The sequence below is a fragment of the Notechis scutatus genome, chromosome 3 (assembly GCF_049901735.1).
Source record: "Notechis scutatus isolate UNSWTSFEM ecotype Mainland chromosome 3, rNotScu1.2, whole genome shotgun sequence".
Lineage (NCBI taxonomy): Eukaryota > Metazoa > Chordata > Lepidosauria > Squamata > Elapidae > Notechis > Notechis scutatus.
The window spans coordinates 182,489,287-182,504,748 of NC_142011.1; the positions used below are offsets into that span (position 1 = coordinate 182,489,287).

At 34.4% G+C, this 15,462-nt stretch overlaps 1 protein-coding gene across 10 annotated transcripts in view; it reads right to left on the reverse strand.

Annotated features, from left to right (window-relative positions):
- The window catches only part of RUNX1T1 (RUNX1 partner transcriptional co-repressor 1), a 148,297-nt gene that overhangs the window by 60,189 nt on the left and 72,646 nt on the right, over positions 1-15,462 (reverse strand). For 3 of the 10 annotated variants that reach the window (XM_087961989.1, XM_087961993.1, XM_087961994.1), the window contains exon 1: positions 11,786-11,897. The exons of the other annotated variants lie outside the window; for them this stretch is intronic. In XM_087961989.1, coding sequence (XP_087818115.1) covers positions 11,786-11,876 — 91 coding nt within the window. In that variant the 5' untranslated portion in view covers positions 11,877-11,897. Of the gene's footprint in view, positions 1-11,785; positions 11,898-15,462 lie in introns of those variants that run through there. 10 annotated transcript variants of the gene reach the window in all.

Consider the following 15,462-nt stretch of genomic DNA (forward strand, 5'->3'; position numbering starts at 1 on the left):
TTGGCAGAAGATACAATATTAAGATGATGCTAAATTTAATAGCATTGAATTAAAAGCCTGAGTAAGAAGTCTAATCATTAAATGACAGTGACTGAAATACGAACACTTATTTAAATAAATATAGCTAAATCCAGTCTGATTTCCTATATGATTTATTTTGCAGCTCACAATGGGTAAAACAAATAAAAAAATCCTTCTATAAACCTTTGTTTTTAAAAAATCAAAGGCACAAAAGTACAAGATTGATGAAAAAAATATTTTTGGGTAACATCCAAAACAATTAAATCCAATTCGGGAACCCCACTGAAGTGAGCGGTAACTGTACGAAAACAACCTCATGTTTGAATCTGTAGAAGCTCTGACTCTTTCAGGTTATAATTTCAATTGAGTAGACAAATCAAACATTTATTTTTCAAAAATTCTTTTAAGACAAATTAGAATTTTGTAATGGAAAATAAAGACCGGGAATCATCATTTCATTATCAGAACTTATCAGAGTTAACATTTTTTTTATAAAATTAAACCTAAGAAGTAAAGCACTTTGCAAACTGTGGGACTAAGTAATAAGATATCTACAGAAATGGGTGAAGATGAGTGTTATAAACAAACAATGTTCCCTAGGAAAAGAATCACTTGGCTGATACTGTGATCAAATATTTAATAGGCAAATTTAAACCCAACAAGTTGGAAATGTTAATTGTTTGTTGCACTCACCTACAGTCTCAGCAGCGAGAAAATAAATAGCATTTAGCCTACAATGCAATAGAGGAAAAGTGGCATGGCAGGGAATACAGGCTGTCCTAAATAAAGGCAGATATGTCTGCCATGCCAAGAAAGGAGAGAGAACAGAGACTTGCCAGAGCTGGCCAGAAGATAACATTGGCAACTGCTGGTCCATCTGTTTTGCATTCTGCTAACACTCATGCTGAAGTGTTGGAGAATGTATTCCAGGTACACAGATCTGAAAACATGTGTGAGCCTGGACATGAACAGAGAGGGAGCAGTATATGGCGGAAGGAAAGGAAGTTATATTCCAGTTGTGAAAAGGTAATCACAAGATATCCCTCCAATTCAATTCCTGGGAACTGAAAAAGTAATTTCTTTCTCTCTACAACACAATGGCAACATATTGCCTCCCATTTTAGAGCATTTGAAAAATGGGTTGACCTCAAAAGATGAAGGAAAAAAAGAGGAAAGAAAGTGTGGGTGGCCTGAATGACTGTACGATCTTCAAGCAAAAGCTCCATTTATTATTCAACTAGACAAGAGAACATGCTATTCCGATATATTAGTTGCCCCATAAAGTTTATAGCCAATATTATAAAGTCTTCTATTAATATAATGAAAGTTATATTTTCCAACTCCTTGCAATTACCTTCCACTTATTATACAACTTACGTCTTCAAAATAGGTTGGGCAAGGTATAGAACTGTAAACCACTTGATTAGCAGTCTGTTTTGTTGGTGAACATAATACTAATTCATATATCACACACAACACTATTAAAAACAACTGGTATCTTTCAATCTGTAAATCACTTTCCAATCTTTTAAAAATGAATGTAAACTATTTGAAATGATTATGCATAATAATAATCTTGATAACCTTAATTATAAATTAATTAGTAATTAGTGTTGTTGAGTATTATAAGAGTTTTTAGTAGATTTGGTCTAAACTTCTATTAGTTCCCAGTATTTCCAAAAAAAAACACTTCAGCTGTTGAAATCGGGTTAGGGAATCATATAAAAGAAGACTTAATTTGGGTAATTCTGTTACCTTGTAAATGTGTAAAAAATGGCAGAATTGAGGAAATGACAAATCTTAAATTTTAAACACTATAACTATATGCTACATTGGACATTTAAAAAAGTACTTTTCAAAATCTGCATCAATCATTGGCCATAATTATATGTATTACTTTTGAAAAGAACTAGATGTGCAATGTACACTATCATGATAGAAATTTGTCCATAATGTCAAAAGCAATCACAAAAACTGAGTTATCCCAGACAGTGTTACTAATTTTTAAATTTAACTTTGATTCTGAAACAAAGGAGATGTAGAAAGATTGCAAATGGCAGCTTTATGTTTTTGTAAATGTACTAATAACATGGGGGGAAAGCTATTAGGAAGTAGACACTAGCTGGCAAAGGTGGTCAGAATTTCCATGTTAGATTTTCTAATTACTAGATCAAATTATATTTAGGTATGAAATAATAAGCTTATACAACTAAAGTTTTAACTCGCCTCTTTGAGACCAAAGGAGCAGAGGAAAGAAGTGGGATGAAGCAGGAGGATGCTCACATAGCATCCCCCAAAAGCTCCTCCCACTTTATATCTCCAGCTTATCTTCCACTTCACCTGTTAATTTTTCAACAGAAATTTACCTTTATCCCATTACTTAGGGCAGAAAGAAAAATTGATAGCAATCTTGATAATTTCATTCTAATACAACCAATAAATCAAATTGACTAAGTCCTGCAAGATAATAGCAATGAGTAGTCATAGTCAGAAGGATCCCATAAAAAAATTCAATTTCTCAAAATCACAAAAATAGGAGTAATAGATGGCTGTCTTTTGTTTGTAGAAGTAGTCCTTTGTTTGTATAATCCATTCATTTGGGGAAAAAAAACTAGAAGTACATCACTTTTTTAGTTTAAATAGCTTGGAGCTTTTCTCCAGTGGTAGGATTTAATTTTTTTTACTACTGGTTCTTGGGTATGGCTTGGTGTGCGTGGCAGGGGAAGTCCAGTCAGAGATGGTTTTTGCCGATTCTCCGAACTACTCAAAATTTCCACTACCGATTCTCCAGAACTAGTCAGAACCTGCTGAATACCACCCAGATCTGCATCCCACCCAGATAGGTCTATCAATCTTCTGAAAGACAGTTGAACTGGTTTGTAAGAACAGGTTACAAGTAAGAGGTTGTAGGCTGCTACTTTAAAAGCAGATGAATTCAGGCTTCTGAACCATCATATAAAAATAATTTTAAAAATAGTTTAGAATATGATTTTAGTTTGCCTCTTCATTCTAAGTTTGTCTGGGACCTGGTTATGTTTCAGAGGTTGCCAGATACTTATTGAACCTGGACTTTGACTTGTTTGCTTTTTATGTTTCTCAATTTTGATTTTGGTTTTTAATTGGGTTTTAAATTCAGTTTTAAAGGATTATTATGATAGTTATTGATTTATGAATTTTTTTTATTGGTTATGTTTTTTGCTTGTTTGTAATTGTGTGAGCTGCCCAGGGTCACAAATATGAGATGGGCATCTAAACAAATCAAATGAATGAATGAATGACACATACAGTTTATATCCTATACGTCTGGAGTTGCTTTACAGTTGTGCCATATTTATGACTAGGAAAGTAATACAATAACAGAATATCAGAATAACAGAGTTGGAAGATACCTTGGAGGTCTTCTATCCCAACTTGCTGCTCAGGTAGGAAACCCTACACTATTCCAGACAAATGGTTGTCCAATCTAATCTTAAAAACTTCCAGTGTTGGAGTACTCACACAACATCTGGAGGCAAGTTATTCCACTGATTAATTGTTGTTAGAAAATTTCTCCTTATTTCTAGGTTGCTTCTCTCCTTGATTAGTTTCCATCCATTGCTTCTTGTCCTCTCTTCAGGTGCTTTGGAGAATAGATTGTCTCCTTCTTCTTTACAGCAGCTCCTTAGATATTGGAACACTGCTATCATGTCATTCCTAGTCTTTCTTTTCACTCAGCTAGTCAGACCCAATTCCAGCAACCATTCTTTATATCAGGGGTGTCAAACTCACATTGTCACAATGGCATCACATGATGTATTGGGGTTCCCTCCCTTCGCTAAATTAGATGTGAGCATGGCCAGCACATGATGGCCAGGAGTTTGACAGCCCTGCTTTATATGTTTTAGCCTCCAGTCCCCTAATCATCTTTGTTGCTCTATGAGTCAAGGACAGGATGTGAGACATGTTTTATTTTCTTAGTCTTTTTGGGGTCTGCAAAGGGACAATATTATTTTGTTGTTTTTTACAGTCACAATGCCAGGCTGACTATGTATTGGCTAGGCACAAAAATGGGCAAGCAAACCAAAAGCGCCTTACATTCACATCTAGGGAGTGTATGGTTTAGTCATTATTTTAATTTTATGTGGCTATATATGAAATGAAAATCCATTTATCTTCATATCTTTTATAGAGACTAAGCAGATGTAATGGTAGCTATTTCAGCTCTGTGAAGAAAATTTAAGCTCAAGGCACCACAACTGAAATTTTCCGCCTGTCCTCCCCCCACAAAACACTGCTACTCATGCTCTGAAATTTTCTCCCAGGAGTAAATTAGCATAATGTTAGGGCAGAACATTATTTGATATGTGACATGATTTTTTTTTACTTTTATTCAAAACTAAAGGCTGATTGAAATAGGAAATAGAAGATATGAGAATATCAATAATTTGCTCCCCAATCTCATGCTCTTAAATTTCCCAGAGGGAAGAATGGGGAGATAGATATCTGAAATGTTTAATTTGTTCCATTCTTAACTCTGGAATTAAAGTTCTCATCTTCAAACTAAAGAAAAATATTAAATAGTAACTTTTGAGATGTGTTTCATTTACAAATTATATCGAGGGATATTGAGGATGCCAAGTATTTTGTACAAATATGGATTCAAAGGCAAATTAATCCCAAAATTCAGAGAAGCAGGCAAATGAAAGAAACCATCAGATTTTCTCTCTCTGCTTCTTTTTTCTTTTTCTTTAACAATGGGTTGCTTAAAGATAAATTCACTGTCATTACTCTATGTTAGTTGAGCTAACATGATTAGCGTGGCTGGCTATTATCATTAAGGCTGGCTGGCTATTATCATTATCTATAGCTATAAGTGCTATAGCATATGAGAAATCTCCACTCAGGTGTTCTTTAGCATGTCATTGTATGCTATCATATATGCTATATCATTGTAGATCAATTAGTCAAACCAGCAAAGATCTGGCTGGTTTCTTGGCTGTATTGACAGTGATTGTTTGTTATGTGTCATTCCCAGCTGCTATTTTGTTACTTATAGTATTAATTTGTTTTTGTTTTTAATTGTTAGCCACCAAGAGTCATGCAATAAATTACTTCATTGAAGTAGTATCACATAAGCATTTTTTTTCTTTTAAAAAAGTACATCCTCAGTTTTTCTTATTTGAAATAACCATTTTAAAGTATTGAATAGAAAAATGTGCTTTAGAAGTCAAGATGATTTTTTAAAGATAACTGTTTTGATATTACAACTTATCTCAACAGTCTTCTATGATACGAAGCAGACATACATGCTGTCTCTTTTTCTTATAGACAGACACAGGGTATATTGTTGTGTACTGTAATAAGCAGAAATTCTGTTTGTAGCAGGCTTTATTTTTCTCTGCAGTGAAGTATCTTCATCAGCTGACTTGTGTGTGAATTTACCACCGAGGAAACCAATTTCAGAATAAGGAGTTGAGAGCCTAGATTTATAGTTACATGAAACCGAAGTGCGATACCAGGTGGTATACGGATTAATCGCTCATGAGTACAATACATACACAAATCTCAGCACCTTCTTTTGAGCGATCCAGCACCTCAATAAATTTCTGTGAACATCAACAATTCAATTGTAGTCCAACAAGAAGCATTCCAAACACCTTGATGGAGCCATAATTATTTTGAGACTGGGCATGTAGGGCAATGAACTCAAGTTGGAAACAGTTTCATACCGATAGTGATTGGCATTCTATTAAAGTGTAGAAATATAAAATATGTTTCTTCACATGTTCACCAACAATATTTCTTGCTTTTGTTGTAACAAGAATTTATGGACTTGTTGTTTCCTTCTGATATTAATAACCTGAAATCTTACCTACAAGGGTTTGGCATACTTCTCCATGTGTCAAGAATTCTCTGGATACTATCTTACCAACAACACAGGACAGGTAAGTAACCAAGACACTAGGATTTAATTATGGTAGGATCTAACTGAGGTCACTGCAATAGTCTGACCTATTAAGGGCACAAACCAAAATGTCTACAACTAGTGACACCCATGGGTCAAGGGTCTTTTCTTGTGAATTTCTAACAAAAAACAGACTCAGCAAATCTTATGTAGGTAACACAATAATTTAGCTCTCTTTGCTGCAAGGTTCAACCACTGTGTTTTGCTTTATATGAGTTCCTTATGAACTGTAAAGAAATGTGTGCTGTATTTTAAAAACTGAAAAACAGCCAACTTTTCTAACACAGCTTAAAGCCAAGGAAACAGATTTGGTTGAAACTCATTGGCTTTTGTTCCTGCAATAAATTCATGATGAGAGTAGATGGTGAAATAACAGCCCAAATCCAACCTATACACTCACAACCCTCTGGTAACAGGAGAGCCTTAAGATAAATTCATAAAATATGCTTTAAGTCTGCACACATGTCCTCCATTTGTTTCGTATTATATTTTAAAAATGAAATATACATTCTTGAACCTCTTCTAGCAGCAAAGAGCAGGAAGCTGTGATTTAATCATAGAAGCATTTTGCCCCACTCTAAATTAAAGAATGCTGTAAAACCAACTTTAAATTATGACGTCTCTTCTGTGGATTGTTTTGGTTTCTGACACTGAGCTGTTCTTTGTCATACATTCGGTTCTTATTATGGGAATTATTTTTAACTCTATACCTAGCTTTTAGATGAACTGCTGTATGTACTGCAAGTGTTTCCAACTTTATAAAAAAATAAATATATACAAAGAAAGAAATCACTAAGAAAATGTGTTCATGATACAGGGGAAAACAGGCTTTTATAGCCAACCCATTTTGAAAAACAAGATAGCTTTTCATATATTTTTAGCTTATGTGGAAAACATCCAATTCAAGTGCATCAGGGAAGGGTGATGTATGGAACAAAATATGGCGTATGTAAATACACAACTGATGCTTTTTCAATAGCCAATTTAATGTCAGGCAATTCTGCAAGTGGTGTGGTTTCAATTTCCTCTTTAAAATAAAAAGTAGGATATAATAAGCAGTGGCATTTACTTTACTGTTAGCTAGTATAAGGAGTTCCAGATGTATGTCCTGGCATAAAAGATTCTTAAAAAATACTCTTCACTGATTCACTGTGAGAACATGTTTCTGCTAACCTGTAGAAAACCAATATAATATTTATAAAGTTTGCTGAATGTATCCATTTTTATTTTTTCCATCCCATTATTTCAGAATGTACCTCATCAACCAATTAAGTTTAATTCCTCATATATGCAAAACTGATCTGACACCCAATAAGGCATAAAGTGATCTGGAACTCCAGAAATAATTGTGTCTGTGGGTCACATGAGTGTACTAAGTATACTATTTGTTTTGTCTAGTATTATTAACTAAATTTTATGCTACATCAATTGAGTTAGATGGCAAATTATGTACCATGATTACAGGAAGAATAATGATTATATAGATAGCAAATGGAAAAAAAGGGTTTAAATGCTCCAAAATGTATGTGCAGATGAGTTATCATTACATGTTATAATTAAGAATATACATAGACAAATTTTGAAGCATTTTAAGGAAAGATAGATCAATTTTTTAATATACTATAGGCCAGCCTAGTCTCTTCTTGATAAATAAGGCTGCAAGCTAAATTGATTGGTGGAGACAGTTGAGATACAAGGCAGAAGGGGACCAAAAAGATGGTGTTTGATAAGATGACTATTGGATGAAAACAGCTTTAAGGCATTCTCTTAAATATATATTCATTGAATATTTTATAGAACAACATTTAGAAAGGTGATTTATTTTACTAATGATAACAATTCTGTACTTTTCCACAAAAGATTAGGGAGCCATCATAAGAAACACATAAATGTATGAAGATGAAAAATGCAATCATTCCATTTATAAGGTATATTGATTATAAGATATATAAGGTTCCACTTCAACCATTTTTGTTCCACCACCCTCTCCAAGAGAGATAGATAGTTTTTGACTCATTACTTGTGAGTCAACCTGACCCTACAACTTGAAATTATGGAATTGACATGAGTTTACCCAACTCATGTCAATTTCATAATTTCAAGTTGTAGGGTCAGATTGACTCACAAGTAATGAGTATTATTTTTATAGCTTGAGATATGTGGAAGAATTATGGAACAACATAATAGCTGAATGGCTATAAATCTGATGGGATAAGATATATCTCATTTTAACAAGGATGAAGATGACCATGCTAATTTAAACAAAAGGGATGATTATGATATTTTTATACTGTTCCTATACAACATTATCTCAAACAAATTTTAAAATATACAATAAATTTAAACAAGACATGCTAAAAAGGAGACGGGAAACCAGAAACACAGGAAAATATTCATCTAACATTTATACAGAAGGTCTAGGAGACAAAGGAATTAAAATGTTAACTGTATGTTCTTATAAAATATCAAGGGTCAGTTTAGTCCAGAATGTAGGATCAAATGGTAACCCAATTTCAAAAGCAAGAGACTTCATATGGTAATCATGCATTATGGACAACAATACATAGGCTGTTAAAGCTGGGAAAGGGCATAGTTATATTAATTGAGATGTAGAAGAAAAATGTTAATCTACTGTAGTCAAAAACTGGGTAACATCTTTTTTGACTAATAAATTTTAATAAAACTGTAACTCACTTCACTATTCCTATAATAATAGCAATGAGTCTATGAGCCTCCCAAGATACATATCTAATCTTTCCAAGGAAATGCAATCAAACTAAAAACAGTCAAATGCCAATTCCCATACTAGAAACCACCCATACATAAAGCTTTCGCTTTGTCAGGATTCAGACTGTGTTTATTGCTCCTCATCATCAAATCACAGCATCCAGATATTAGATCAGAATATACATAAGCTTTCCTAGTTCAAATGTTACACAGAACAAGATCTGAATGTCATCAGGATTTTGATGAGACTAGGGCCAGATGCCTGATACCTGCCTCCCAAAGCTTCAGGTAGTAGCAAATACTCCAAGTTTAATGTTCTGTGCAATTCCATAACATAAACACCAGGACTGAGAGGCACAGTCATTCAATAGTCTTTGAGACCTTCCCTTCCACCATAACCAATTCCTTCAATGGGGGTCATGGAGAATACTGTGGTCCATAGTTATCAAAAGCTGTTGAAAGATGTACTCCACATACACATGTGAATATGTTCACAGAATAGCTAGTTTGCAATACAACCTAAGAGTTTGAGCTATCTGACGTACCTCTTTACTTGGTAATTATTTAATAGCTTTGTACACTTTTTATCCTAATACTTTATTTATAGATAGAGCTAGAGATAGATATATAGATAGCAAAAACAAAATAAAAGAGAAACTGGGATAAGAAATGGCTTGACTGCTAACCATCAAGGAGCATACAGTGTTTGACCTGTTGTATTCTTTTGTGCAAGGAAGCCTCCTTAGTTCATCTACCTTTCATTTTCTCATTTATGCACTATCCACTTTTCTGTCAAGGAGTTCAAGAATGTGTACATATAATTCCCCCTCTTCTAATTTTTTCACAGCATCAGCCCCATGAGGTAGGTCATGCTGAGACACATGCTTAAAATCATCCAGTGACTTTCTGTGGCTGAGGATGGACTAAGACCTGGGTCTTCAGATACCAGTCCAACATTTTATCCACTACTTGTACTGTCTCTCTCTTTTGACCAAGACCCAATATAGAGGAAGCTAGGAAGCAAACTATGCTCAACTTGCTAAAGTCCCATCTGGGTAGAAGTGGAAGAGTGCATCAATTCTATGAACTTTTAATAAAAAATGCAGTCCAATTTGTTTAACAATATTCACTTTGTGCATAAATAAGAACCAGCTGAATGCTTTGGAAGGATGCTGGAAACTGGTATGTTGCAATTACTATAGGCAGAGGGGGACATTGATGTCTCTGGAAATTTAAATCAGTAATGTCAATAAGAACTCCAGTATTGTGTAATCCTGTTCATGAGTCTTTTTAATCTACTTTTAGGAAGCTTGCAGTACACACTGATATTTGCAAGAGAAAGGGATATATAATAACTGCCTCTACTCCTTAATGTAATTCATTCGTTAATTTAGAATTCCATTAATTCATAAATGTAATTCATTAACGTAAGAATCTGTAAAGGGCCATTTGCAAAAAGGATATTAACTGAAATAAAGAAAACAAAATGGTAGAGACGTAGCTTTAAGTAGATCTATTGATTACCTTCAGTCCACAAAGCAATTTAAATACATAGGTTTACATATAAAAGCAATACAAGCATTAGATGAATTAAAGCACTTGATCACAAAGCTTTCCCTAACGATTCCAATCACATAATATTTAAATTATATTTATTATTATATATTTAAATAATATTCAAATATGCTAATTTGCTTGACTTGTCTTGAAAATGTCATTTGGTACTATATATTGTACCAAAGTCTAATAGTATAAAATTTCCAGTTCTTCCTTTTCTACCTACCACTGTCCAGCTTTCTCAATCTCTCTGGGGAAGAATTTGAAAGATCTAGATTTGTTTATAGCAATAGAACTTGTATACATATATCTCCCCTTGGTGCTCTACAGCACTGTCTGGATGGTTTACAGAATCAGCAGATTGCCCCTCCCCCAACAATCTGGGTCCTCATTTTACCAAACTCAGAGGGATGGAAGGCTGAGTTAACCTTGAGCCCCATCAAGATCAAACTCCAGGCTGTGGGCAGAGTTTGCCTGCAATACTGCATTCTAACCAATGGGCCACAGGATTTCTTATGGTAATCCACTAACAGATGTTCCATGAATTGTTTTTAATACAAATGAGAAGTTACATACTTGGAAGAATTTATAACCAAAAATTTTCTTTGTCTCAAAGACAGGGATCAAAATTAAAGGATATATAGTAAATGCAAAGTTTGGAAGAAATCACAAAAGAATTCACAAATGCAAATATTATTAATAGAGTCTACTATGTAATGCTCATCTACTGTATATGAATGCCAAGTAAATAGTTTAGATTGCCTTGTCTTTATTTCACCTAGAACCAAGTTAACTATTAAATTAGCATGACAGTAGAAATTAAATATCCATCAATCCAGAAAAAGCACTTATATTTCATACAGGAGAATAAGGTAAACAGAATTTATTAATAATAGTAATGGTAGTAATGGGGAAAGTGCAATGATGGATACAGAGAAAGAAAATGCATTTTATCTAACAGCAATACTGATACCAGAGTCTGAGCTCTCTCATATAAGCAACATTTACAAGCCACAGATTAGCATCCTCATGAATAGTGTTACCCAGGGAATCAATTCTATGGAAAGTAAAATATGAAAATATGTCAACAATGATAACATTGTTGGATGGCCCAATAGTAATATTTTGCATTCCTATTTTTAATATTGGCAAACCAAGCTTATTCCTCTCTGTATCTTTTAATGAAAATATGTGAAATAATTTCTGGCATCAAATTGTGTTCTGTTTTATGACTATGTGATATTTTGTTATAGCATTTGATTTCTAAAATGTATTACATTTTTTTTTTCATATTTGTAAAATACTAATCGATACTATTGCAAATTATTTTTGGGTTTGCAGAAAAAGTGGTTTACACATATTATGAAACAAATAGTACTTAGTAGTATTTAATTTTAAATGGCCTTCTATTCACATGAAATTATAATACAGAGAGTGCAATATTTTAGGTTTTTTAGTGCCAAATAACTTTAAAAGTCTGGCTTTGAGTGATAATAATGTTTACAATATGCTTTGAAAGTAATTTTTAATTCATACCTTTGTCAAATAATTGAGAACGTTGTTTTTTTCTTACTGCCTGACAGTTTGTAGAGTAATAAAAAGCACATATTGAAGTAATATGTTCCATTAAAAATGGAAAAAAATGGCACTGGGGAAGACAATAGAGAGATAGAAAAGGAAGCTGGAATTACTTTGGCCTAGTTAAGATAAGAAACTGAAGTATTCACAGAAAATGTAGCCTAGAAGGAAGGAGAGATATACTATGCAGAAGGTCAGTAAGGCAAACACAAAATCAGTTATGGAAGTAAGAAATATCTAGATCAGAGGTATTAAACTTGAATCCACTGATGGTTGCATCAGGGTTGTGTTTGACTTTGTGGGGCTGGGATGAGCGTGGCCAGGGTGGACATGAACAGTCAATATCACTTGTGTTGGGGGCAGCTGTGGTGGCCTGAGCGCTCTGCCAGCAAAAATGGGCTCTCAAGCTCCATTTTTGGCTGCAACGGCCTCCTGCAAACCTCCGCCAGCAAAAATGAACTTAGGAGGGGTGCGGGAGCCCCACCCAAGCTCTGCTTTTGAGCCGGTCCTTTGCTGTTTCCAGGGCAGCCTCGCAAGCCAGATCTAAGCACCCTGTGGGCCACATCTGGCCCCCGGGCCTTGAGTTTGACACCACTGATTGAGATAGTTGATAATACTAATTGAAGCAGTGGACTGAATTTCATACTCAAGAATGGACAAAAAAAGAGAGAAGCCACTGATTTTATGTTGAATCCATTGTCTTCAGCTGCAGTGCAGGTAGGCAAAGTATGAATACTGTTTCTAAATACTCCAAATGAACAAGTTGGCTGTAAGTGCTTTAGAACCGTTAATTAACTGGCCCTGATAATATATGCAACCAATATTTTCCAGTTTGTATTTGTCTTTGCACTTTTGAAGGTATCATATTGAATTTGGATGAATGAAATTGAAGTACAAATTTTCAGCTGTCAGTGACACTGTGAGGGAGCAGTTCAATATCTCCAAGTGGCCAATCAGGAGATAATGAAGACACTTCATTTTGAGAAGGATACATAGAAATGAACATGTCCCATCTGGGGTGGAGATAGAAGAGTGCAATAAGTATTAACAGTGCAATTCCATGAACTTTTAATAAAAAATATGGTCCAGTTTCTTTATTAGTGTTCATTTTTTGCATAAACAAGCTGAAGAATTAGCTGAATGATTTGGAAGAATGTTGGGGACTGGCTCATGAAACCATCCTGTTACTAATGCATGGATCAAAGCCATAAAATTTTGAGCGCAATAATAATCTTTCTAAATTCCAGGATGGTCATTCAAGTCTATGGATGTTTAAAAGATGGCAAAAAGAACATCTTTAACACAATTTATTTTCATGATGGATACAACTGCATTTTCAAAACAGAAATGTCTTGAGCCATAATAGTCAACATGGACAGCATTTCTGTTCATTCTGTCTTGATTAAGATGAGAAGAATACATCAAAGTATTAACCTCCTGATGACTATTAACCAGTTATAAGGACTTGTGAAACCATGGCTATACAGTTTAGTCCCAGAATCATACACAATCTCCTCAAGATCCTCCCCAAATTATGAGACAATGTGGAAATAGTTAAACATATTTAAAATATTAATATTAACTTATTTGTTGGGGGAGTAATCAGATGAGAAGGTTCTGTTGCACTTTCTGAGAACAATTTAAACTAAATATATTTTCCTGGCAATGTGTGGGCAGCTGCAAAAGATCATTAAAAATACTGCTGCTGCTCTATGGCATTCTCAACAGGTGCTACATTTATAAACATGCATGCTCAGAATCACGTTTTGGCCTTAAAATCCAATTCTGTGCATAGTTCTACTAGTAACTGTATTTACCATTTCAATTTCATTTGTAGACCAAGAACTGCTTTTCAGCCCAGAAAATATGGCCACTTTTTTCCTTAAAAAAATATGAAAATCCTACATACATACATACATACATACATACATACATACATACACACACACATGCATACATACACACATGCATACATTCATTCATTCATTCATACATGCATACATACATACACTCTTCATTTCTTGCATATGCAATTAAACAAGTGTACACTTTTCAAACAAAATGACATATTGTACATTTGTAGAAAAATATGTCGTCAATGTAACAAACAGTAAGCTTAAACAAACCCTGTCAAGTCTGATCAACATACCTTGAAAGTAACAATACCATCTGGTGACAAAATAAACAGAACTTTTCTTGACTACTTGAGTACGAACAGTTAGTCTTTACTGCCAGTAACGATGCATTTTTCCCCTTTAAAATCCTTCAAGTTTCTCTGAATTCTCAATTGCATTAGCATGTGACCAGAAGTCTGGGACTGAAAAATATTAGCACAATATTAGTGATATGTCAAATCCTAATTTGTAAAGTCACTCCCTTTCCTATGGAAATTGAAAAACAGGGACTCTTGAAAGGAGAAGATAACCTACATCATACTCATAGCCAATCACAAGGTAACATATTTATGTTTCTATTTCAACATAGAAAACACTATCAACAACTGTAGTTTAATCAAAAGATCACATATGTATGCTTTATCTTGCCTTTCAATGTAGTAAAAGAGAATATAACTAGTATTGTTTTTTAATTAATATTTGTTATTTAACGATACTCTACAAGTGTAGTATAAATAGTAATACAAGTAGTTTAAGCTGCTTCTGTAAAACTACTAGAGGAAAGCTCCATGATTCATTTTAAAGCACCTTGCTATGGGGGCAGTTTCAGCAGTTAATGTCCAAGAAATCATTAGCTCAACATACCCTCTCCTGCTTGGTTGGATCATGTCCACAAGTTGAAGGCTGCTTGACAGCTGCAAAAACATTTGATATGCAAATTTTCTTCAAATAATTTTCATATTACATATTGATACTACAGCATATTAATCTACTAATGCAAGTAAATTAATATATACCACTTTGGTGGGAAGGTAATGGTGTTTTGTGTGCCTTTGGCATATAACTGTGCTAGCCACATGACCACGTAAATTTTTCTTTGGACAATATTGGCTCCCTCGGCCAAGAAATGGAGATGAGCACTGTGCCCTAGAGTTGGACATGGTAAAGGTAAAGGTTCCCCTCACACATACGTGCTAGTTGTTTCTGGCTCTAGGGGGCGGTGCTCATCTCTGTTACAAAGCCAAAGAGACAGCACTGTCCGAAGACATCTCCATGATCATGTGGCTGGCATGACTAAATGCACAGAATGTTGTTACCTTCCCACCAAAGTGGTCCCTATCTTTCTACTTGTATTTTTACATGCTTTCAAACTGCTAGGTTGGCAGAAGCTGGGACAAATAAAGGGAGTTCACTCCGTTACGCGGTGCTTGGGATTCGAACTGCCGACCTTTCTGATCGACAAGCTCAGTGTCTTAGCCATTGAGCTACTTTAAGAGTCGGACATGAATGGCAGGGAAACTTTTACCTTTAGCTTTTACTACAGCATCTTTCAAACTCTTTTCAAATTGATTTTTCTATAGTTCTTATACTACAATAGACACAGACAGAATTCCTTCGTTTATTTCTTTTGTTCTCATAATTAGTAAATCAAGGTTTACAGTATCATCTCATGAAAACACTTTTCTGAAACAGAAAATATCATTTCAAGCCATAAAAACAGGTCAATTGGGGTTGAGAGTA